Raw genomic sequence first — 25,826 nt, forward strand, 5'->3', positions numbered from 1 at the left:
CTACTCTAGATAGCTAAATAGGTATTTCTCAAGCCCCTGCCCACCATACAAAGTCATAAATACAATTCAGCTCCCTATTCCCTCTCGCAAAGGCTTAGGACAAGATTTAGCGCTTCTTATTTTTGAAATAAAAAACCTCAACTCCTGCCCTGCCTTCCACGTTACACCCTTTTACCCTCAACTCGCATATTTCCTCTTTTTCTAATTATGCTTGAGTGATCCATAATCTCCTAAAACTGAGTTAACTCTCAAACTCAAAATCTCATCGAGGGAAAGGTTCATAAAATCAGAGCTGGGCAATGATAATTATATCACCAGAATGCGCAAGTATTCTAAAAAAACCTTTTTCAAAAAAATTCTACAGCTCAAATCAAGATTTAATCCATAATTTCTCTAGATTGTCTTTATATCACTCCTTCCTTTCAAGATTAAGCTTTCTGAAAAACAAGTCTTTCCACTTCCTTGTTCTACTCCCATAGTTTTCACTCACAGCTTACTCCATTACAACCTTACATCGCATTCACTTTTCTACCCATTCTAATCTGGTTTCCACTTCCACTCAACCACAGATCTGCTCATCAAGATCACCAATTATCTCAGTGTTGCTGTATTCAATGAACACTTCTGGCTCCTTGATGACTCAGCAGCATTCAACACAGCCGACCAGAACCCCCTGAAACACTCCTTTCCCTTGGCTTCCTCCTACCTATCTGGCCAGTCTTTCTCAAGTTTCTTTACTGGCTCCTTTTCTACCATTAAATTGAATTCCTCAGCATTCTTCTCTCTTCTACTCTTCCTCTAGGTGATCTTATTCACTAAGATAATCTTCCATCATCAGCTAGAGGCCTACAACTCTGGCTTAGACCTTTCTTCTCGATCTCAAACTTACTCCCAAGACATACAATAATGGGTTTACTTGCATGGGAATACTCTCAGGAAGGCTGAGCTGGATTGTTGCTATTGATTAGGCTGAAATCTAATCAACTGCACAATACTTTCCCTGGAGAAAAGTCTAAACAGAAGAAGGAGGGAATAACAGTGGAAATATAAAAAATGGAGAGTGACAGAAGCATACAAAGGTGACCATCCAAAGCAGAGGCAAGGGAGTCTTGGCTAAGTAGACTGTACTCCCTGGCCCACTATCCATACAGCATGTGAGAATAACTGAAGCTTATGATCAACTCAGGAAACATTGCTTATGATCAACTAACTCCATTCATACTGATTCCATAACTCAGGAAACAACTTTCTAAAACATTTAGCTTCTCATGTGGTGGCGCTGTAACTGAAAGGGGATGTGAAGTCTGTGGAGGTTTGTTTTTTGTTTTTAAGCTGAAAGACAGGAAAAGATAGCTGTACGTCAACTTAATAAAAGTAGATAATTAATGAAGCAAAGTCACTGAGAACAAGAGAGGAGATGGAATCCAGAGTAAAAGTGGAAGGACTGGTCTTTGAAGCAAGGTGGCAATGGCACAGATGTGTAAGACACTGGGGTTTACATGTTGCTTTTTAGTTCCTCAACAAAGAATATTCATAATAAAAAACCAGCAGGCAAGCTTTTTATTATACCATACTACTCTGTGGCTTTAGCCAAGAGGTCACTCAGATAAAAGTTATTGTCTAATTAGAAAACTAGGCTGAATTCTGCATTCAGAAAGTTGGCAATTTTCTAAAGATGTTGGTAAATCAGGCATGTGAAATAAATTATCCTTAGATAACCACTTTAAGTTGTGTAGAGTTTTACTGGGTTCAGAGCACTCTCACATTAAGATGTTATGTAACGTGTGGTTCTTGTTTAGATCCTGATTCCAACAAATCAACGTAAAAAGACACTTTTAGAGACAGTTGAGGAAATCTGAATATGAACTTGGGTATAAGATTATTTATAGTTAATTTTGTTAGGTGTTATAATGGTACTGTCATTTTGAAAGAAAATATCCAAATAGAGATGCATGTGAAAATATGTAGGAGTAAAATAACATGATGCCTGGGACTTGCTTTAAAATACTTCAGCAAAGAAAAAGGTTGATAAACAAAACAAATATGGCAAATCTTGATAACTACTGAATCTGGGTGAAAGTATCTGCGGGGAGGGGGATCCTTGTACAGTGTTGCTACTTTTCTTTGTGTTTGACAGTTCTCATAATAAAATTTTTAAAAAATTTTTGATCCTAAGTGTAGGAAAAAAAACCCAAAAAACCTTGTTAACAGATTATTAACACACGGCCACCTGGTCATCCAGGTCTTTTTATCAGGGAGAAAAATGTCTATATAACAGTGGTGTCTACATTACTGATGAGATATTCAAAAACTAATTTTTAAAATTAATTCATAAGTATAGTTTTATATCATCCCACTCTCTCCAAAACACGTTACTTCTTAGAAACTCTTTTCAAACTCCATGGCTTCTCCTTACCACTCCCTACCCCAAGCAATTTTGTAGGGGTCAACTGTGGCCCTGTGCTGGGAGAGGGGGGCAAAAGCAGCCTTGGGCATTGCAGTACTTAACCAAGAAGAAAACTGCAAATTAGTTACATAAATACACATTGCTATAACTGATGCAAGACTTTTTTTAATCCTTGATAAATTATTAGGGAGACCTAGAGACAAGAAAAATACTTTATAGATTATGACTATTATATAGCTCAGAGAATATCACTAGTTTGAAAATCTTAATGTTGACTACATAAATTTCCACAAATATCTGATGCAAGACTTTTTTTAATCCTTGATAAATTATTAGGGAGACCTAGAGACAAGAAAAATACTTTATAGATTATGACTATTATATAGCTCAGAGAATATCACTAGTTTGAAAATCTTAATGTTGACTACATAAATTTCCACAAATATCTCAACCTCCTTCCTCTGAAACATATTTAATATAAGAAAAAAAACTTAAAAAAATAAAATAAAATCTATATTGAGACCCTATATAGTCACAATGCGAAAAAGGCCTACAGAACCAGGAGACATACTTATTTTGACCTATGTTATAGTGTAACCAAATAATGAAATAAAACTAGTAGTGTTTTTTTTTCTTTTTACTAAATATGATGAACATTTATAATCTTAACAATGACAAAGCATCTTGATATTCAATTCTACTTACCCCAAAGGTTTTGGTTTGTGCGTATCTAAGGAGTGCAACTGACATCTCTTGTTCTTTTTACTTTTTGGAATAGCATCTATCATGTCATTTAGTTTGGACCTAATTAAAAATAAACCATTAAAGGTTTGATTAATATTCATTTTTCTTTAGAATTTTCAAAATCTCTATTTACTGCCTTTTAGGAGAAGTGTATTTAAAGTATTATAGACACATCCCTTACTTTGAAAATTTCTCATCAAACAAATTCTAACCCAAGAGTCTACACACTTGTCTTCCCGTTCCATCGCCAGTCTGTCAAAATGTTGAAAGAGACATGCTCTGTTCAACGTACTCTTTCCCCCAGACTGCATCTGTCTTACTCATCCTTGCATCTGCACTGTTATCTAGCAATGTGCCTGGTACTCAAATATTTTACAACTGATTGCTACCTAACCCTCAGCCATCTTCCCTCGTCCAAACATTATCTAAATACACACCATCCTTTATAAGAAGCCATCAACAGAAATTTTATGCAAATATATAAATATGTATAGCTAATATCTACACCCTACATCCAACCAATCAGCAACCTGTCAACTCTTTTAAATATATCCAGAATCAAATCACTTCTCATTACCTCCACCATTACCACCCTTGTCCAACTCCCCTCTCTAGCTTAGTCATTTGCAATAACTGGCCTCCCAAATAGTCTTCTTGCTTCCAGCCTTTGCCTTTACATTCTGGGCTTCACTTAAGCAGCTGGAGTGATCTTTTCAAAACAAAAATCACATTATGTTATTTCTCTGTTCAAAAACCCTCCAAGGCTTCTTTTCTCAGGAAGAGTAAAAATCCAAAGTCTCTACCACCACCTTTAAACAGGAAAGCCCCAGGGTTTGGTCTTCAAACTTCTTCCCTTTTCCTATTTATACTCACTCTTTGGTGATCATATCTCACCTCATGGGTTTAAATTACATATATGTAAAACTTATATACCATACATACACACACACACACACACAGACACACATAGTCAAGCACTGCATAACAAGGTTTCAGTAAACAACAGACCACATATATGACAGTGGTCCCATAAGATTAGTACCATATAGCCTAGGTGTGTAGTAGGCTATACCATCTAGGTTTGTGTAAGTACACTGTATGATGTTCACTCAACGATGAAATCGCCTAACGACGTGTTTCCCAAAACACATCCTCATTGTTAAACGATGCAAGACTATAGTTTAAATACAATATATATATGCAGGTGATACAAATTTTTATATCTATAGGCCAGACCTTTCTGAACTCTACCTGGATGCCCAATTGGTATCTCAAACATAACACATCCAAAAGTGAGCTCTGCAAAATTGCTCCCCACGTCTTACCCATCTGAGTAAAAGGAAAGCATTTGTCCTGTTCTTTAGACCCCAAATCTGGGAATCATCCTTGATGCCCTCCTCCATGTTGAATTTATCCAAAAATCCTTTTGGCTCATTCCTCAAAACATATCCAGGATCCATCCATTTTCCATTACCTCTGTGGCCACCATACTGGTCACCATTATCTCTTGCATGAATTATTAAACCACCTCTGTTTCTCTGCCCTTCCACCACCCTTCCATTTATTCTCAACACAGAAGTCAAAGTAAGCCAAACTTCAAGTCAGACCATGTCACTCCTCTGCTCAAAACCCTCCCAAATCTTCCCATTCCAGAGTAAAAAAAAAAAAGAAAGAAAAGAACTCAGGATGGCACTACATAATTGTGCCTTTTATTACTTCTGTGACCTCATCTTTCCTCATTTTTTATTACTGTTCCCTTCATTCATCTGGCTCCAGCCAAAATAGCTTCCTTGCTGCTCTTCAAACATGCCAGGAAAACTCCAACCTCTAACCCCTTACACTTGCTGCTCCTTCTCTGCCTTCCTCAGATATCTACATGGTTCATTCATTCACTTTATTCAAATCTACATTCAATGTCACTTTATCAGAGAGGCCTTCCCTGACCATTCCGCATATTAATTCTACCCACTCATTCTCTACCTCTCTTACCGGTTTTTCTTTGTAATTTATCATACCTGATAAATTATATATTTGCTTACTGCCTGCCTCTCTCCACATGAGAAGAGAAACTTTCTAGTCACTGGAACATAGAAGTTATTCAATAAAATTGTTGAATTTGGACTAAAGGTTTACCCTGACCAAATTAAAAAAAAAAAAATACCACTGTCATCAAGTTTAAAAATTCAACAAAATTTGGGGCCGGCCCAGTGGCATAGTGGTTAAGTTTGCATGCTCCGCTTCAGCAGCCCACGGTTCACAGGTTCAGATCCCGGGTGCGGACCTACACACCACTCATCAAGCCATGCTGTGGCGGCGTCCCATATACAAAATAGAGGAAGACTGGCACGGATGTTAGCTCAGGGACAATCTTTCTCAAGCAAAAAGAGGAAGATTGGCAACAGATGTTAGAGCAGGGCAAATCTTTCTCATCAAAAAAAAAAAAAAATTTAACAAATCCATTTTTTCCAAATTGATTATACTTACCCATGTACATAAAATAAGGTATAAAGCTTCTTTGCATCAGTCATGCAGCTTCGAGTTACAGATAGGACTCCCTTGGGCCCTACTGTCAGAGGTTCAAGGGCAGGATTTCCAGACTCTACAAGCTGGGAAAAGAGGCGCTCCACACTGCGACGACAACCAACACATGGGACAAGCTGAGAAAGTGCACTCAAGACTTCACGTGATGTCACCACCATGGCAATACTTAGATCTTGTTGCTTAAGCATACTATGTCGCTGAGAGAAAGAGAGAAAGAAAAATGAAGAGTCCTTAAGAAAGACATAAAATTACTCTTTCACTACTACTTCTGGTTCCTATCCTTGTGCAGTAAGTACAACCTGGGCAGGGCTTGCCATCTCTATGTGCAACTGAGTCAGAAAATATGTACTCCTTGTCCATGCTGTACTCAGTTCGCTCCACAAACCCCCCATTCTAGAATCTAGAGTATAAAAAACTCTGTTTAGGACACCGGGGCTAAGCAGTATGTACCCCAGCATAGCAAAAAGAAGCCCTGCATCTGGAAATTTAGTGCTTGTTCAGTATTACGCTTTGTACTCTCACTTAAAATAAGAAAAGGAAAGAAAGAAAAGAGAAAAGAATAAAGACACAATGCAGCTTTACCATGTCTTCTTCTCAACTTTTAACAACACACTATGTTTAGCTACAGGATCAAGTTAGATGGTGATCATGTAGAGCAGCAATTCTCAACCTGGAGGTATGGACAGGTGTGTTATGGATTAGTGGAAGAGAACAAGGCCTGTCTTACCTATACAGGAGCCTGCAGTGAGTAATTAATATGCTGGAGTAATTAATATGCTGGTGCATATGAATGTTATCTGTTGGTTACGACAAGGTAAAAAAATGACTGAGAACCACAGCTGTAGACAAATGGGCAAAACTCTAGTAAATAACTTCTACCTGGATGGAGTTATAGTTACACTACTAGTAATGCCTCCAGCTTTACCAAAACAGATGGGAAAGTAAGATAACTCCCAAGAAGGACTTTCTCACATTTACCATTAATCTTTCACTCAAAGTCTTCTCCAAAAGTAGAAACAGAATTTTGAAGTAAAGCAACAATTTATCTTCCATTACCTTGATTATATAGAGTGTATTTATAAAGTATCATATTGCTTATGAATTAAATAAAAATCAGAAAGTTCACAATACAGGATTTTTTTTTTTTTACTTGAACAACAATTACTACAGAAGAAAACCAACAAGTTTTCAATGAAAAGTTGTATACCCTAGCTTTAAAAAACAAGAAAAGGGGCCAGCCCGGTGACACAGCGGTTAAGTTTGCATGTTCTGCTTCGGCGGCCCGGGGTTCACCAGTTCAGATCCCTGGGCACGGACCTACTCACCACTCATCAAGCCATGTTGACGCAGCATCCCACACAGAAGAACTAGGAGGACCTACAACTAGGATATACTACTACGTACTGAGGGCTTTGGGGAGGAAAAAGAAAAAAACAGGAAAAGATGGCCTGGTGAAATTAAAGCCTTATGGACATGTAAAATGATAACATAACACCTCCAAATCTCTTTTACATGAAAGGTACATAAATACATTCACTGTAGCAATAGTAAAAGAAAGCAATTTCAGTGCAATCTTAAGACCTAAAGAGCCCTAGGTAAAATAAAATTAATAATTATAGCAGAAATTTTAAATGACTCTTTAAAACATACACACACACACCATTTAAAACATTGATTTTTAAAACTATTACCTGAATGAACTGCTTTAGTTGTGCACCATTATTTTGATGCCCATCGAGATTTAACACATTGTCAGGAAATTCCATCACCATCTTAATATGCAAAAGAATAAAAATCAATTATTTTATCTTCTTCGAACAGGATACAGACTATTTTATAAACTCCTAGGACAGAAACAGACCCCCAAAACCAGATCTGCTCCCCACGCCCCACTCCATCCTGCCGCCCACCGAAAAAAGTTAAAAAAAAAATTCCAAGTTATACAAGTTTCTAAAGCCAGAAATGGTACAGTCATTAGGAGCAAGGATACTGAAGTCAGGCAGACATGAGTTCAAATCCCAGCTCTGCCACTTACAACTCTGGGCAAGTTACTTAACCTGATTTTCAGCTTCCTCATTTGTAAAATGAGATTAGGTAATAATTTTTAATCTCTCTCACAGAGTGAGTTGGAAGGATTAAATTATATTTAAAAGTGTCTTGCAGTAGCCAGCAATAGCATTTAATAAGTGAAATAACCTGATATTATACTAAACACCCTGGTATTTTTAGTTATTCCTCTTAACTATGGAATACAGTAAATCTTACTGTATTATATATGTAAATGATCATATATATATATGTATATATAGACCATATATGTAATGACTTCATATATACACACACACACATATATGAAGTACTCAGAACAGTACCTGGCACATAGTAAATGCTTGCTCTAATTACGAACAAAAAGGATACACTGAGATATTTATTCAATTATCAAAATTCACTACCAGAGGAAGAAGGATAAAGCTTAAGGATACTTCAGGATGTCAGATAATGAGGAATTAGTAATTAGCACATTTTACTGATCCGTGACACCACTGATTTTAAGAAGTACCATCGTTATGTACCACTAGGAAAAGAGTAATTATAACTGTAAGACGTCACCAAGAAGTATCCCAATTTCAGAGACGTTAAAATGTGAAAAAAAAAGTATGCCTTCAAAACAGTGAAATAAAGTAACACATTTGTATCTTAACTAAAACAGTGTTAAAGGTATCAAACATATTGTGCTAGGACAAACTTCTATTTCCAGATGACAAGGGCCACAAACTCCTCCACATCCAAAGAGTGAAGTCAAGATAAAGAGACCCATTTGAGGCAAAACCAAAAAACTAAAAAAACCCATCCAATTGAATGTAATCTTAAAAAGATTCCTCCCTTCACCAACCACAAAGATCTGTTTCTTTAATGAAAGTGACCATTCTTTTCCCTCCACATTAAAAATGAGAGCCTTAAAACATGCTTGTTCTAACAACAAACTGAGGACTGAACAACTAAGGTAAGTGTAAGCAATAGATATAAGACCTTTTCTTGATTTGGTAAGGGGAGGATACTGGATATGTGAAGAACAGAACCAAGTGGATACTAAGGATGGACAAAGACGCAAATACCGACTCAGCAATCCAGAGGACTTAACAGAGGATTTCACGGAATCAAAAACTGCATGCACAATATGATTCAAATTTTTTATGTGTATATTTTCTTACAGAAAAAGAAAACACATACTACATTAGATGTGGCTATCCCTAGGCAGTGAAAAGATAGATTACTTCTTTCTTTATGTGTTCCTATCTTTCCCAAATCTATTACAATGCACGTATCCAGCCTACTTACTATCAGGGGGAAAAGTTAGTGTTCCTTGCTTCCAATTCTATATTCATTATACCACGTTCAGAGACATGCTTCCAGCTCAACAGCTTTTACTGTTCTGCAAGTTTTTTCTTTACATACAGACTATATGTCCAAATCTCACAGTTTCAAAGATCAATTATCCAATTTTCAGGTTTATCAACTTCTCTCTAGTTTTCCCTCTCATAGTCTTCTTATTACTATCTCCAAAGGGTGGAGGTAATAATAATAATAAAGACATTTAATGTAGTTTCATATATAGTAGATGTTGTTCTAAGCACTTTCATATATTAACTTTATCAACAGTACAAGTAAAACTGGTCACTATTCTACTTTAATAATGTAGCTCTAAATGAACTGATGAAGATGACTGAAATGGGCAAAATATCTAATAATCCATACTGCTCATTGTATTTATCATATTTAACAGAGTCTACTTAAATTTTTTTAAAAAATTTAATTATCTTGGTATTAGAAATCCTGGCCCATGAAAACTGATAAAAAAATAAAAATAGTTAACAGTACAATTAACTCGCATTATGTTTTCTGGGATCACCACATGGTTTAAAACACAGGAAATTTAACTGTCAAGTCATAAAAAAGGTGTAGGATAAACTTTTAAAGTCATGTAATTCAATAGAAAACTGCAGGGCACTCCAAATCTATAATTTAAGCAACTAACAACTTGATTTGCATTTTCACTTGCTTGATACAAATATACCTTTTCACCACATATCAGTTGCCACCATAAAAAAAAGAAATTTAAGACAATTACCTATACTATTTTAAGATCAAAGCTATCAATTTAAGAAACATTCAAAGAATGTTCCTTATTTAACCAAGTCAAGATCTCTCCAGTCCAGTTCATGGGTGAAATCCTAAATTCTGACTCTGTGTAAGTGAACTATTTTTATTCTGATCAACTGCTTTATTGTTTAATAATTAAAGCATAAGTCAAAGAACACATGTAACATATTGAGACCTACTAGCTGAGCTTTAAAAAATATATGTGTATGTGCATATATATATTTGTATATGCATATAATTTAACGGATAATATCTGCTTTAGGAATCCTTTTTTAAAAGTCAACAAAGAACAAGATTAAAATTTTTAAAAAACAAAACCACCCCTAATTTCAAATAATTTCATTTTCATCTAACCAGTACAGATTAATATCTAGATTAGGTCTATTACTGTGTCTTTCCTGGGTTTCACTGGCTTGGATAGTACTAAATTTTCTCTTGTACTTATACTCTATATCACCCTAGTTAGAAACTCCGCACTCAGACTAAATAATCACTCTGTCCTTGTCTTCCAAACACTTAGGACAATGGCTTTTTACCTTGCTATTTTCTGGCCAATCACTATCTACTCTTTAATGTTGAGAGATGACAACAAGAAGAGAAAAAAGAAAAAGGGGAAGGTAAAGAGGATAGTAGCACTATTTTTTCCCCATTCTTTAAAACCACTTCCTTGACTTCACCTTCAGATTGGTTATCTAAAGGAAGACAGTCATGTAAAGTATTTCAGGTGTGGTTTCACAGAGGCCTCATTAGTGTTCAGCTTGTTGATGAGGGTGCCTATCCCTAGCTAGCCAAAAATAGAACAAGTCATTGTCCCGCAATTACTGCTTTATAAAGTTTATTGAATCCATTACCCACTTTCACTCTTAAGGATCTGTCCTGGTTTCTCCTGACCACAAATAATGTGACAGCATTCTGACAAGCTCTAACCAACAATACCAAGTTTGTATTTATTAAAATCCATTGTCACTTTAGTTTCAACTTTTTTAACTTCTTCATCCTCACAGCTATTTGTAACATCGATCACCTTTGTTAAAATTAAATATTTAATCAAGAGTTAAAAAAAAACATTAAATACTAAACTTTCAACAAATGCTAAACACTTAACCCACAAGTAAATACACTACCATTTATTATCTTTTTAAAGTCTCAGTTAAAAACCCTTATGAGTTTCTAGTCCATTTAGATTGGTTTGAATTAGGAGGGTAAACTATGTTCTAGAAATATTATAGCCGTTTGACAGTAGGTATCAAGAACTTTACAAAAGGTTCTTATCGTTTGAGCCAGTAACTGTACTTCCAAAAGCCTGAGAAAAAAATTTTATTGCAAAGGTTTATGCAATATTTATAGTCTTATAGTATTTATTATTCATAGCAAAAACTAGAACCACGTCTATGTCCAACAATGAAAAAATAATTAAATCATGGAATGTCACACAACAGAGTCTTACATGGCCATTAAAACTGTTTAAGAATGACAAGAGAAAATGTTCTCAATATTACATTTAGTGAAAAAAACAAGACAAAAACGTTACAGAAGACAATACATCTCAACTTTGCATCTATGTATCTGTCTAGGACTGGAATTACACTAAATGCTGCTATATCCTTAGTTATCTCTGGGAAGTGGGACTAAGAATAAAGTTTCGTTTTGCGGTTATTTTCCAACATTATTTTATAAGAAGTATATATTTTGAGTCTATTAATTGTTTTTTTTTTTTTAAAAACCCACACGGGGCCGGCCCAGTGGCATAGTCAAGTTCCCATGCTCTGCTTCGGCAGCCCGGGGTTCACACGCTCAGATCCTGGATGCAGACCCACGCACCACTTATCAAGCCATGCTGTGGCAGGTGTCCCACATACAAAGTAGAGGAAGATGGGCATGGATGTTAGCCCAGGGCAAATCTTCCTCAGCAAAACAAGGAGGATTGGCAACAAATGTTATCTCAGGGCTAATCTTCCTCACCAAAGAAAAAAATCCATGCTTATAATTATTCAAAGATGTTTCTATAATAAAATCTGTATCCTGTCCATCTGCTATTTTACAATTTTAATAACACTGAAAAGCATTTTGGCCACATAGCATTTTCTCAATATTCCACTTTCCTAAATATTCCACCAGCTTACTTATTTGGGATTTTCTTAAATACACCTACATCAGCACTACACTCAAGTATTCAAACCCACTAAATTACTGAGTTTTTAAACTGTAGATACAACATACCCCATAAAAGAGGAGGCTACTTCCTCACATACCAGCTTCTCAATTTCATTTTACAAATCCAATTTAAAATTGCCAGTTTAACTAAGGCTAGATGTTTCGCTTCTGTTACTAAAATGATAAACATTTGTAACTGATTGTAAACGTCTGTCGTGACTACACCTAACATCTAGGAGCTAACAAGATTCTAAGACTACAGTACTTGAAATAAAGATCACACAATGTTCCCTCAGTGCATTACCTATGAACCCTAGGAACAAAGATCAAACCAAATGTTAACTTTAGTGAGACACTGCCATCAAACTATCAACCGATCAGTGCAGAGCTTAAATCTCTGCTACAGGCATCTTCCCTCCCTCTTCCCCAACAGCTCTGCATTCTTAAGTAGTATTTGGTAGAATGGTTCTGAAAGAAACTTAGTTTCCCTAAACATGATATATTCTTTATGAGAATTTTCACTAACCAGCATTCAATGATTGTGCAGAAGTTCCAAGATGAAGCAATAAACAGTTCCACTCATTCTCTAGTAATAAAAACTCTTCCAAAGTAAAGAAAAACTGCACCTTTTCCTAAACAAAATACTATTTTGAGATATTTAAATTAAATAAGCCTAAATTTTATTTGCCTTGGTCACAAGTCCACAATACAATAACAGCAAAACTCAACCATCAGGTTCAGTCCAATCCCAACTTCTCTGGAAAAATAAGTACAACAATAAATTACGGTGCAAGATTACATCTTTTTCTACGGAAAATTTTGGAAATTAATATCATTGTACAGAGAATAGAGGATAAAAACACCCCAAAAGTTGGCTATTTTAAAGTGCTATATGACAGATGTGTCAATGCTGCATTCACAGTAAAGATGGTTATGTGGGCATAAGGAGAGAATCATAAATGTCTTTAAAAATTTTGTAACTACTCAAATTTATGTTGATTTCCCCATGTTTTGACATTATACACTTAAGGGTAATCTTATGTCCAAACCCAGAGGATTTTTTTTTAAACTTCAAAGGCATTCTAGGACAATAAACTGAAAAGGTTTAATACCAAACTATGTGCCCTAGAAAACTGTGTTGGTGGGGGAGAGAAGGAAGAAAATATTAACAGATGAACTCATATCAGGAATTTTCAAATTGAGAAATGTATCATTTAATTTGATCATAGTGCTAGGTTTTTTTTTAAACTATTTAAAATACAAGTCCCTTACACTTTTAATGCAAAAAGTGCAGAAACCATAATCAAAGCATACCAGTAATTTCTAATGCATCAACACAAATTCTATTTACCTCATGTCAGGCCAAATCATTCTACCCTTTTCCATGGGAAAAAAATGCACTTGGGTATTACAGATGCTTTCACTTAAAAAGTTCTAACAAATTAAGTCATTCAATAGCTCTTCTAATCCTTCTAAAAGTACTGCAGCTCAATCAAGTCTTGAGACTGGCAAACAGAAAGGCATAGAGTGGCATCTCTACAATGACTTGCATTTTACATAAAATTTGAAAAAACTTCAATAGATATTTGCAAAAAAATTCAGGAACAAAACAGATCAATTGCCTTTGAAAAGCAAAAATGCCAAAGGTGAAAAGATAAAGAGACTTAGTGACACCTTTTCAAAATAGGCAAATGTATAACCAAAAGCTTCAGCATCATCAAAATGCAAATTTCAAAAGATACTCAGAAAAGGTTCATTTCATTTCTTAAGAAATAGTGGCAAGCAACTGCACTCATTTCCTGTTCAGAGTCAATTCAAATTTCTGCCATTTCCTTTTAAAGGAAATACTACAGCAACACAGGGCAGTGGGTCGGTAATGCTCTACTACCACCAACTCTGAAAATGAAAACTACCCAGAACTAGGTTTTGACACTCAAGATGAGCAACCAGCTTTTTACAACGCTCTCACACATTCAGTAATTCTGCTTCCTTAAGAAAAAAAAGAAAGGCTACCTGTGAACTAAAGAATAATGCCAAGAAAGCCCATTTTGAAGAGTCATGGCCCAGCAACACAACCATTTCGAAGAGTTTTAATGTACTAGGCAATACGAGACTATGTACAACAAAATCAAATCATTTTAGTGGAATCTTGACTGTGCAAGAGCCTGTCACTCTGCCCTCAGTAATTATGCGTATACAGTGAGAGCTACAGTATTAAGACAGAAAATATACAGGTAGCAGTGCAGCTGCGACACTGCCAGATAATTAAGCCTCCCTGAGGGTAGGTGGTTTCTGTAAGGAACAGGCCCTAAAAGCCCAAGATCCTTCAACCTGTCTCCGAGGCGCGTGCTTTGGCAAAAGCAGCGTCTCCTAAAGGTAAAGGGTAAAGGGAGAGGGTTAGAAAACGAAGGAAAACCTGGGGAGAGGGGCTCAAAGGGCACACGGAGCGCTAGGCTAGAGGCCCGCAGAGGTTACCGAGCAACCCACTGCAAAGGCGAGTTTGTGGGGCCTGCCGGAGAAAAGGCCTCGCCTAGGAGTTGCAACACACTCTTTCTCCAGTGCGCAGCGCTCGGCCTGGGGGAGGGGGAGGAGGGGAGACAGCTGCCAGGGGAGCGGCGAGCGGCCCGCTCACCGTGAGGGTGTCGTCTATGTAGAGGGGAATCTGCCTCCTTTCGAAGGGGAACTCCTCCTCCCCGTCCCTGCACACTGCCACCAGTCGCGCCATCGTCCCCGACGCTGCCGTTGCCACCGTCACCACCTCCTCCCAGCTGCCGCCGCCGCTGCTGCTCCTGCCGCTGCCGCTGCCGCCTCCTCCCAGCTCCTGCCTGCAACAGCCAAACCCCGCGAGCGTAAGCACCCGCCGCCGCGCAGCACATTCGCCACGGGGGGGAGGGAGAGGAGCAGGAGGGGACGCGAGAGCCAGGCTGCGTTTCCCATCACCCGATTCCACACGGGCTCAGCCAATCAGCGCCGAGCAGCGCCGGGACCCGCCCCCTCGCGCCGCTCTCCCTCCCCACCCCCCACCCCGCCGGCCTCCAGTCAGGGTCCAAAGAAGAGGCGGAAGGGAGCCGCCGGCCCCGGGGCTTCCCCAGCCGGTCAGCGGAGTCCCGGCTCCAGGATCCCACCCCTGGCCTCAGCTCCACAGCCCACTGCTCGCTTCCCGCCGCCCGGGAGCCCTCAGCCCATAGCTGACCCCTTCTCCCCCTTCCTTGGTGCGCCCCGCCCAGTCGGTCCCCTGGGCTGCAGTTGCCCAGCGCGACCCCGCCCCTGGGAGGGGTCGACCCCGCCTCAGCTATGCGGAGTGCGTAGAAGGAGGCTCAGACCATTTCCTCACCCTTCTCAGAGGAGGCCTCTCGCTTCTGACCTTCACCGTTTTCGTGGTCGCCTCCCTGACCCACACCTCTGCTCCCCGTTACCAGCTGACGAGGCTAGCGTCAGGGCCAGCGTAGGCGGGAGCGCGACTCCGAATGCCGTTTCCTCTCCAGGCTCAGTGAGCCGCTCGCGCCACGGGGAGTAGGGGAGCGAGGGCGGGGGACGCGGGGAGGGTGGGGCAGGGAGGGGCCGAGAACGCCGGGCGGGGGCCCACCTCCTCTCGCGAGATTGTACACTGGCGCTCCCGGGTCGCCTCTTTCGAAACCCTAGCGGAGGGGGTGGGGTGCTCCTCCGGCAGTCTCGAACGCGTGTTCGGCGCCCTCCCCCGAGTCTAGCTGCTCAAATAAACCCGAAATAGGGCTGCTAGGCGTGAGTAGACCTAAAGCTCCGTTCTCCCGCTGCGCTGGCCTGGGAACAGCTCTCCCGAGGGCCGAGGGGCGAAGGGAGCCTAGCCGCCGCGACTCGGGCCCACTGGAGGGTCGAGGCCCAGGGAGGACTTGGGTAAGTGGCGAGGGGCTGAGGCTTTCCAAGTCAGTGAGCGCGAAAGGCGGGAGTGAGGGAAGGGGAGATGGGCATCTGGGGCGTAAGGGACAAACTCTGGGGCTTGGTTTCCAGGTACTTGACGCCGCTTTTCCTGACATCCTGATTCACCGGGAGCCAGTCGCATCACCGCTTTCCAGGCTGAGACTGCGGCGAGATCCCGCCGAGGGGACCGAAAATATTTAAGTGCTGACAGTTTTTGTTGTTGTTACACTAGAGGCAAGTAGAAGACCATATGGAGAGTGGCTTGTGTATGCGTCCTGGCCAGCTGAGGCTGGGTTAATATTAACTTAGGGACTCAGGACACCGATTCCCTTGGGCAAAGTACTGGTACTGGTCAAAGGCCCTTCCCTCTGACCCTTTCCTGAGAAGCAGAGCTGCTGTAAAGATAATTCATCTACACCCTGCGTGCCAGCATGTACTCAGTTCCTACCTGGAAAGCTTTGGAGGCCTGTTGTAAAGCCAGAATAGTTGTTGGGAAGTATTTTGCCTATGAAAGTCTTGACGATTTTAAGGATAAATCGATTTGCCGCTCTTACAACTAACTGATCCTGATGACAGATCTCTAGTTCCTGGTAGAATAGGCTAGAGCTGTGACACTGACCTTTAAACAGTATTTTGGTCATCACACGGAGTCTTAGAGATTCACAACAACAAAAAACCCCATAGTGCACCCTTAGCCCTGTTGACTTATGACGTTGTGTGGTCGCTGTTAGGGTAGGTGACATAATAAACTAGAAGAACCATTGTTCACTCCCAAAGGTGTAATTATCCAGTAAGTATGTCTTTTGGCCACGTTAGGAGAGCAGAGTTTGATCGTTAGGTTAATTCCGATAGGCATATGGGACATGCATGCTGCTTCTGACAGGTTAGACTACATAGCTGAAACTTGGACATTTTTAGAGAATCTTGTTTTTTATGTAAAAACACTCCTAGGAAAAAAGAATACTGTGGCTTTTAAAATCTAAAGGTGCTCCTATAAAGACTATATCAATTCATGTACCTACTTTATACCTTTTAAACTTCCTATGGATTATGGTTGGTAACGGACATTATACATGACAAGTTCAATATATATGTGCTAATTTTAATAACTTTCATTATTGAGTACACAGTGGGTACTAGCAAAGAACAGTATTCACCCTGGGGAGTTAAATCTAAGTTAGAAAAGGCATTAAAACTCAGTCATCATAAAATGATGAGACCACAACAATCTCTTTCTATCTGAGATTACTTTCCCTGATTTGGATTTATCTTTTAGGTCCACTGAGCACACTGCTTAGTATCTTTGAACAATGTTTCACATACTGTAGGTATTCAGTGAATACTTATTGTAAGGCTAAAAAGGTGGATAATTTGCTAGTTGTTCTTTCTCAAGGAGGTAAGGAGATAGCCTGGGTGCTACAAATATGATAAAAGCAATTATTTGAAGGAAAATGCTTAGAAAATTATTTCAGTGCAAAACAATTTTTAGAAGTTTTAATATGTATCTTCTTAGTTTAGAGCAGGCACTCATTTTTACTTTCACTTTTGGTCTATCTTCTGCTATAACCAATAGTGCTGCAGCAAATATTTCATGACTAAGTGTCTGACTTTAGAGATCTTACCTCTAATTGACAAAATAAGTGATTACTACATAAAAAAAACAGTTGTTGCTTATTTTTAAATTTTGATATTGGCATTGTGAAGGGCAAGATTAAAGGATTTGAAAGGCCAGGAAAGCGAAAGCAATCAACTAGAGGATATTTTGCTGGTACCTAGTAAAGAACCATGGAGTGATGGACATGTGATAAATTATCAGCAAAATACCATTCTTTTTCTTCTTGGGTCACCAATGTGTGACAGCCAGCCACAAAACTCAGCCATAAATGAGATATGACTATTCTCCAAGCTACCTAAGTTTAAAAGAAATGGATACCCATTTATTCTTTATATTATTTCTTATCTTCGTAGCCTGTAGTCATGTGCCACGTAACAACGTTTTGGTCAACAAGGGACAGCATATACAACAGTGGTCCCATAAGATTAGTAACATATAGCCTGGGTGTGTAGTAGGCTGTACCATCTAGGTTTGTACTGTAGAGGAGGAAGAAATTTTCACTACCTCCTAAGTTCTTCTGGCTGGTCTAAGAATTAAATTGACATAAGAGAGATTAACAGGGTATTCCGGCCCAGTGGAATAGTGGTTAAGTTCGCATGCTCCGCTTTGGTGGCCTGGGGTTCGCAGGTTTGAATCCCAGGCGCGGACCGACGTACTGCTCATCAAGCCGTTCTGTGGCAGCATCCCACATACAAAATAGAGGAAGATGGGCACAGGTGTTAGCTCAGAGCCAATCTTCCTCAGCAAAAAGAGGAGGATTGGCAACAGATGTTAGCTCAGGACCAATCTTCCTCACTAAAAAAAAAAAAAATAGGGCCGGCCCTGTGGCTTGGTGGTTAAGTGCGCGTTCTGCAATGCTGGTGGCCCGGGTTCGGATCCCGGGTGCGCATCAAGGCACCACTTCTCCGTCCATCCTGAGGCCGAGTCCCACATACAGCAACTAGAAGGATGTGCATCTATGACATGCAACTATCTACTGGGGCTTTGGGGGGAAAAAAATAAAATAAATAAAATCTTTAAAAAAAAATAAATAAAAAAAAAAATAAAACAACAGGAGAAAACGAAACAAGTTTAATAATGTACACATGGGAAAAACCCAGGAAAACCAAGTAACTCACCAAAATGGCCAAAGCCCTCACCTTAAATACTATCATCAGCTTAAGACAAAAGAAGATGTTGGGGGTGGGGAGAGTTAGGGACTTCAAAGGAAAGGAAGGCAATTCACAGGTAGGTGAAAAGGAGGAAACGTTTCCAAATAAGTGTTTGGCCACAAAGAAACAGAACAACACAGAAGGGAGCCCAAGAAAAAGGTTTTTCTAGGTTCCTCTGTCTACCACCTAGTTCATGTTATTAAGTTGATAGCTTGCTTCCTGAGACAGGTTCTTTTAATCTGAATTCTTTTAGGCAGTTAAGGGGGAGGTAACAAGAAAAACTGTTTGTTTCTTAAAATAACCAGCCTAAAATAAAGAGACACATTTTGGGGTGGCAAATTTTGTTCCCCTTCAGTATGCTCTATGATGTTTGAACAACAATGAAATCACCTAACAACACATTTCTCAGAATGTGTCCCCATCATTAAGCAATGCATAACTATATTAAACTCCTAGGGAGCAAAGTATGTTTTTGTATGATTTATACAACATATTGGACATTGATGCTCACTAAAAATAAAACTGGTTGTCATCTTTTAAGCACAAAGCTATTGATACATATGTGATAGATATCCCCAGTTTATAATTGTGTGAAATTAAAGTCATGGGAGTGAGTCATTTTCTGAAGGTCATAGATAGGATAAGGTCCTAGACCAGATTATATTCTTCCCTTCGGCTCTTTCCCCCCCCTTCTCTGTCCTCAAAAGTTGGTAGTTGAAAAGAAAATTAATTAGAATACCTTCTATTGTTTTCACTGTAATAACTGCTTTGTTTCATGTGGTAGTAAAATCAACAGCAGAGAGCCAGCCCTGGTGGTCTGTCGAGGTCTGGGTTCATTTCCTGGTCATGGAACCACACCACCCATCTGTCAGTTGTCATACTGTGGCGGCAGCTCACACAGAGAACTAAAAACTAACAACTAGGATACACAACCATGCACTGAAGGTTTAAAAAAAAAAATCGACAGCAGAATGTTATGTAAATTACCACAGTTGTCCAAATCTGAGGATTTGTGAACTGGGTTTTCTTTTTCATAAGCTGACAGTGGGAAGTTGTGTTGTATTTGTCAAAAACAGAGACATATTTTCCCCACTTAGACTTTTTAAAAGGGAAAATAATGTCCACAAGTTAAAATCTAAGCCCCTTGAAGGCAGGGACTTTGTCTTATTTTCTCTTATATCTCTGGCACCTATACCTGGTACATTGGATCTCAATAAATCTTTGTTGAACGCTCTCTTTCTCTTCTGTAAACTAGAATCTTGTCAGAATGGTCTTTTTTTTTTTTTTTTTTTTTTTACTAATTCTTCTGTTTTCATGAATACTATTTCATTAGCTTTCTCTTACATGACTTTCATAATTAGAAGTGGAAAACACACAGAGTACACTTTGTTCTTTTAAGTTATGATTCAATATCTGTAATTGTGAAACATAAACTTATTAAGAGATATTTAAGACCTAGAAAAGGATGAAGGAGCAGTTACTGTTACTGACAGGAAGCACCAGACCAGTTAGACAACATGCTCATTAAGTCATCAAATAACTTAAATTACGTTTTTTTTTAATGAGAGAACAGTATGGTTAGAGCCTCTCAGCCCTCCTCTAACGCTTTAAACAGATAAGTTGTGGGGTATTAGCACTGTGACATAATTAGCGGGAAGACCAATCACCTTTCCTAGTCATGCTTAATTTACATACTATAATCTTATTGGTTAAATTTCAAAAGTTTTTTTTGTTTTTTGTTTTTTGTTTTTTGTTTTTTTTTTTGGTGAGGAGGATTGGCCCTCAGCTAACATCTGTGCCAGTCTTCCTCTATTTTGTATGTGGGATGCTGCCACAGCATGGCTTGAGGAGTGGTCCAAACCTGCAAACCCCGGGGCACCGAAGTGGAGCACACAAACTTAACCACTATGCCACTGGGCCAGCCCGATCAAAAGTTTTCTTTTTAATTGAAAATAAAATGGAATCTGATTTTTGTTTTTATAGCTATATCACTATTCAACATACTGATGTTTTTAGGGGGACATTCCTTTCAATAATAGATTACCTCCAAATATAATTGATTGTAAATATAAAATGCCACATAAAGACTAAATTAGCCATCAATGTAGCAAGTTAAAGTAAACTAGTACAATAGTCATATTTAACAAATTAAGGAATAAAATAAATTTTGAACTAATTTAGAGGCTACTAATTAAACCAACAGCAAATCTATAATTTAATGTTAGAGGAGGCTCCACCTACACTATACAAATAATTAGATTGCTTACTAAATATAAAATTAACTTGAACATCCGACCCCTGCCTATTTCTACAATAATCAAATTTTTACTTGAAAATACAACAGAATAGAAAGGCAGATTTTTTTTCTCTCACTTTAAACAATATACAGAGAACATTAGAAATGGAAACTAAGAATTTTGTGAGTTTTTTAAATCTTAGATTTTGAACAGCAGGTTCAAAGGTCTGCTTACTTTTTAAATGATTCAAGCTCTCCGTAGGATATTAAAACTTAATATAGGGGCCGGCCCTGTGGCATAGCGGTCAAGTGCACGTGCTCTGCTGCTGGCGGCCGGTTCGGATCCTGGGCGCGCACCAACACACTGCTTGTCAGGCCATGCAGTGGCAGCGTCCCACATAAAGTGGAGGAAGATCAGCACGGATGTTAGCTCAGGGCCAGTCTTCCTCAGCAAAAAGGGGAGGATTGGCATAGATGTTAGCTCAGGGCTAATCTTCCTCACACACACACAGAAAATAATTAAAAAATATATATATAGCCATAGTTTTATTACGTTAGAATAGGCACTTGATGACTTTCTCACTAGTTCTCTTTCCCCTTAACATGGAGATGAAGCATGCCTGATATGGCCACTGCCTGCCTCTCGAGCTCATTAGTCATGCTCCCGTTTCTGAGCTCCAGCCTTTCAGTTCCAAGATGTGCTAGGTTCCCTCCCAACTCAGGACCTTTGCTGAGGGATTCATCCTTCCTAGATTGCTCTCTGCTGTGTACTCCCTCCCTTACCTGCACCTCCTCCCTGCCCCCACACTCCTGACACATGAATATTAACTCTTCATGCCATCCATCAGCTCTAGCTCAGAAAAATACCATGTGTGGGGAAAACTTTGAGTCAGCTAGGTCACTTCTTGATTTAACACTCATGGCAACCTATACTTCATGACTTAACACAGTTTATAACAGTTGTTTAATGTGTTTCCCCACTAGATCGCAAGCTCTAAAATATCAGGAAACTTGCTTATCATCCCTAGCAGAGTAGGGTAAAAAAAATGAACTAGACACAAGGCAAAACTATCGTCTCGGGGCCGGCCCAGTGGCTTAGCAGTTAAGTTCAGGCATTCCATTTCGGAGGCCTGAGGTTCGCCGGTTCAGATCCTGGGTGCAGACCTACTCACCGCTTATCAAGCTAAGCTAAGACAGTGTCCCACACAGAAAAGCTACAACTCTACAACTATGATACACAACTATGTACTGGGACTTTGGGGAGAAAAAAAAAAAGAGATTGGCAACAGATGTTAGTGCAGGGCCAATCTTCCTAAAAAAAACTATTGTCTCATAATTACTAAGGGTGTAAACTACATCATACAATTCAGTCTATTCTTTGGAGCACTTAACTGTTTTCTGACTTGTAATATACTATACTTACTTATACTTAGGCTTTTTTAAAAGATTAAAATTGAGCAGTAGATAAGTATTGACAATTTGATAATTCACACTGAGGTGTTTTAACATAAATTCTCTATTATAAAAGTAATACATACAAAAAAATACAGAATGGTGTAAAGTGACATAAGATGTAAAGTAAAAATCCCCTCCCCACCCTCCAATCTTCCAGTGTCACAACTATAAACAACTTTCTTTAAAATACTTTTAATAAATATCTAACAAGTTGCAAGGCTCTTTTTCTTCTCGATTGGTTTGTTTTATATAGTATTGAGATACGTTAAAATATTGAGCATCACTGTTATAGAGAAGGATTGAAACTCTTATAGAGTTGATACTGAGTTGCCAAAAGCCCATTTTTTTCACATTCAGTATTTACTCTTCCTTACTAAAATAATATTGCTCACACACACTACCCCTATTGATCACCAAAATTTTATAGTCTTATCTTGCAAGTGTAGCACATATATAACTAAACAATTGGCAAACATATAGAGATTGAGCACAAATAAGGCCCACAAGGTACTGCTGTGTAATGTATCTACCAACAGGTTGACCAGGCCAGTTGTTATATTTGACAGCAAGAAAAAAATTAACTGGTTTCTGTTCATAGCTGTGATTAAACAAAGACTGGGTTCCTTTCTTTCAGCTTCAGAGACTAGAAATTCTGAATGCTTTTTATTTGTAGCAGGTGACTGGATAAGTTTCCAAGAACATGGTACTTGAGCCCCTTTAATTAGAAATTTGGCAAAACTCAAAATTATATCACCCAGTAATAAACTACTAACAAGGATCAGGCTAGAAGCAACTATCCAAATACAAAAGGCTAGATTGGCCATTCTTCGAGATGCTACTTCTACATTTACCTGAACTATGTACAGAGATATGAAGAGGCTAATAGCTGTCAGTAGAATACAATATGCTACTTTTATCCAGTCTTTGATATGTGATCTTTTTTTAAGCACATATGCTCCTGTTTGCACACCAGCCATGTATATTGCCACATACCCCAAGGTAGAGATTATTCCTTCTCGGTTGGCATTTAATAAACCAACCCTTGTGCCACTGCCATCAGTGCCATACAAAATTAACTTTTTCAGTGGGGTAAAGTCAAGGGCTAGCTGGTATAATACAGTAATGCTGATGGCCACAATCCAGGATTTATTTAGGGGAAAAATAATCAAAAGCAGTGATGTTATCAATTTCACAACTATTAAGGTAAAGAAAAAGTTCCAGTGAACTCCATACTCAGTTAAATGTTCCTGATAGCCTATGGATTTTATAATGACTAATCGTCCTATTCCTAAGAAGGCTAATGGCCAAACAGAATACAATGACTTTGTAAGATGATAAAATCTGGACCCTTTTGTGTATTTTCTCCTAACCTCTGGACAAACCACTGCAGTCCCAAAAACAAAGCCTCCTACTCCAAAATCCATTGCTCCTGTCCCATAGAGCTCAGTTTTGGCAAATCTTCTGGGAAAAAGTGGGAAGTCCACAGCCAAAATGGCAATAGCAGTAAAAGCACTGTTAATTACACGAAAGCAAGAGATGGCTGGAATGTAATCTGATTCTAGACTGATTTTCAAGAATTTTTGAAGGATTTTCTGGACAGGCATTCTGGCGCAGCAAGTTCTCCTGCAATATATTTGATAGAACAGTCCTGCCCCCAAGATGATTGCAGCAAGGTGCTCAAGGAGGATAAATGAAGACAAAATGGTCAGAGTGGCCACCAGGGGAACTATTAGGATAACAAAGTCAATGAAGAATCTAGTTCCCCAGGTATGTGAAGAAAACAAGTGCTGTGAGAGAACGAGCAGGAGCCCTCTGCACAGGACACACAGTACAGGCAAGCACAAGCCCTGGGTGATTTCCAGCACGCTGGTTCCATTGTGATTACTGACAAAAGCTTCCTTCATCTGCTTCTGAGACATTTTTTTCTTCTTCCTGTGAAAACAAGAGCAAAGGAGTGCATTTGTGCAACCTTCTTGTTGAATTGGCATGTATGTGTACCTGACTTGATTTTACTCTTATTCCTAGATTTCAGAGCAGAATTCTAGGCCCTAATGATTTCAAATCTGAGCAGAACCTAGGACTTGTGATTCCCCTTCCAAGGATTGTGGGAAGAAGCCTAGCACTAACACATTTAGGATAAGAATGTCATACTAATAGTATGAAATTATTGGTTAAAAATCTTTAGAATAGTCTCAGTGTAAGGCAGACTCTCAAAGTGAATTTGGGATATTAACTCTCAGAATGCAACCAGTCGGATAGGAATTCCTACTAGGGAGCATAGTAGATGTCGTGAAGATTATGAGTACACCTAACTAATGACTTCAGGTCAAATCCGAGAAGGAAGGGAGAAAAGGGCAAGGAGAGAGAAGGCATTTAAGTACACTTTGGAGTTGGTTGCCTTGATTTCTGTTCAGAGCCTCTCTGAACCTATTGTCTCTAGTACAAAATGCGAGTCCTCCAGCGATCTCCTGAGCCCCAGGCTGTTCCTGACCTCATGTGCAGACAACCACATTTTCAGGTTAAGGTGTAGGTAGGCGGAATGGGCGTACTAGTGTTAGTTGTTTTAAAGGGATTTAAAACACCTCTCTGCCACATATCAATGTCTGACAAGTGGCACACAGGAAGAACACATTTGTTGGCCAAACAAGAACCATCCTGAACAAATGAATGCATGCACGCATGGTGGCCTGTTTGGGCCCAGCAACAATACCTCACGTAACCGATCCGAATCGGCTGGCCTTTAAAAATAAGAGTCCTTTTCCTGACAGACACGCGCCAGGGCCGCGCCGGGCCCTATACCTCACGTGCTCCTGGTGGTCCCGGCGCCCCCCCCCCCCCCCCCGGCCCCTCCGCCGGGGCAAGGGGCAGTCAACGCGGGCCGTGCAGCCCGTGCTCCCACCGCACCCGCAAGGCCACGCGGGAGCACCAGCTTCCGCCTTCCGAGCGGCGCTTCCGGCCGACGCGGGGCTGCCTGCGCTTCCGGGCCGGCCAACTCCGCGCGGCCCCCGCCCAGGATGGTGACCGTTTCCCGCGCACATACTTCTCTCTCAGGGGCTCGCCCAGCCCAGGTCCTCTCGGGTCGTGGCCGTGGCCGTGGGCCGGCCCGTCAGAGGGGCCGGAGCGGAAACGGCGCGTCGCGCGCCTCCTCCCTGCCCCTCAGACCCCACGGCGATGCCCTGTCAGAGCGGTGGGGTCAAAGGGCCCGGCGCAACCTTTCGGCCACGGCGTCCCTTACTGGAAGCCCTCACGGCCCTGTGGGGGCCCGGAGGCCCAGGAAACCCGGCATCCCGCGCCTCTCGCGTCACAACACGAGAGGCTTCCCTTTCACCCCCACCTTACCCCAGGTTCGCAAAACACTTCGTCCCAGATGGACCCCCAACTCCGGACCCCGGCGTCCCTGGCGGGCCACGTGCGCCCCGCCCCGAGGGAGGAGCCAGCCGGCTCCCGGCCCCTGGGCCAGAGCGG

The 25,826-nt window shown here is 40.0% G+C and overlaps 2 protein-coding genes and 1 long non-coding RNA gene across 7 annotated transcripts in view; 1 reads left to right on the forward strand and 2 right to left on the reverse strand.

The window, feature by feature from the left end:
- Nucleotides 1-15,494, reverse strand: part of GGNBP2 (gametogenetin binding protein 2) — a 30,699-nt gene extending 15,205 nt beyond the window's left edge. For 2 of the 3 annotated variants that reach the window (XM_004434824.3, XM_014790929.2), the window contains exons 1-5: nt 15,342-15,494; nt 14,640-14,832; nt 7,384-7,464; nt 5,636-5,889; nt 3,113-3,211 (exon numbers count right to left, since the gene is read on the reverse strand). In XM_004434824.3, the coding sequence (XP_004434881.1) occupies nt 3,113-3,211; nt 5,636-5,889; nt 7,384-7,464; nt 14,640-14,732 (527 nt within the window). In that variant the 5' untranslated portion in view covers nt 14,733-14,832; nt 15,342-15,494. Of the gene's footprint in view, nt 1-3,112; nt 3,212-5,635; nt 5,890-7,383; nt 7,465-14,639; nt 14,892-15,341 lie in introns of those variants that run through there. The other variant, XM_087440859.1, reaches the window with a different exon arrangement.
- Nucleotides 15,495-15,574: 80 nt separating this feature from the next.
- On the forward strand, nt 15,575-20,638 carry LOC147914964 (uncharacterized). The gene is made up of 2 exons (XR_015554686.1): nt 15,575-15,880; nt 15,995-20,638. It is a non-coding gene; the product is annotated as an uncharacterized LOC147914964 (long non-coding RNA).
- Nucleotides 20,639-22,404: 1,766 nt separating this feature from the next.
- Nucleotides 22,405-25,816, reverse strand: PIGW (phosphatidylinositol glycan anchor biosynthesis class W). Of its 3 annotated transcripts, none has more exons than XM_014790924.2 (2): nt 25,701-25,816; nt 22,405-24,293 (listed from the first exon to the last, which is right to left on the reverse strand). In XM_014790924.2, exon 2 carries the CDS (start codon nt 24,278-24,280, stop codon nt 22,772-22,774), a length of 1,509 nt encoding a protein of 502 aa, XP_014646410.2. In that variant the 5' UTR covers nt 24,281-24,293; nt 25,701-25,816; the 3' UTR covers nt 22,405-22,771. The 3 variants fall into 3 exon arrangements, with proteins under 3 accessions (XP_014646410.2, XP_087296988.1, XP_087296987.1); XM_087440862.1 differs by lacking the exon at nt 25,701-25,816 and adding an exon at nt 25,402-25,673; XM_087440861.1 differs by lacking the exon at nt 25,701-25,816 and adding an exon at nt 25,072-25,192.
- Between the last annotated feature and the right edge of the window lie 10 nt (nt 25,817-25,826).

This window comes from Ceratotherium simum, chromosome 16 (genome assembly GCF_057802395.1).
Source record: "Ceratotherium simum simum isolate JZ-2026a chromosome 16, ASM5780239v1, whole genome shotgun sequence".
Classification (NCBI taxonomy): domain Eukaryota; kingdom Metazoa; phylum Chordata; class Mammalia; order Perissodactyla; family Rhinocerotidae; genus Ceratotherium; species Ceratotherium simum.

What these genes read in the sequence shown, in the direction of transcription:
- PIGW (XM_014790924.2), bottom strand. Translation starts at nt 24,280, where the DNA reads ATGTCTCAGAAGCAGATGAAGGAAGCTTTTGTCAGTAATCACAATGGA.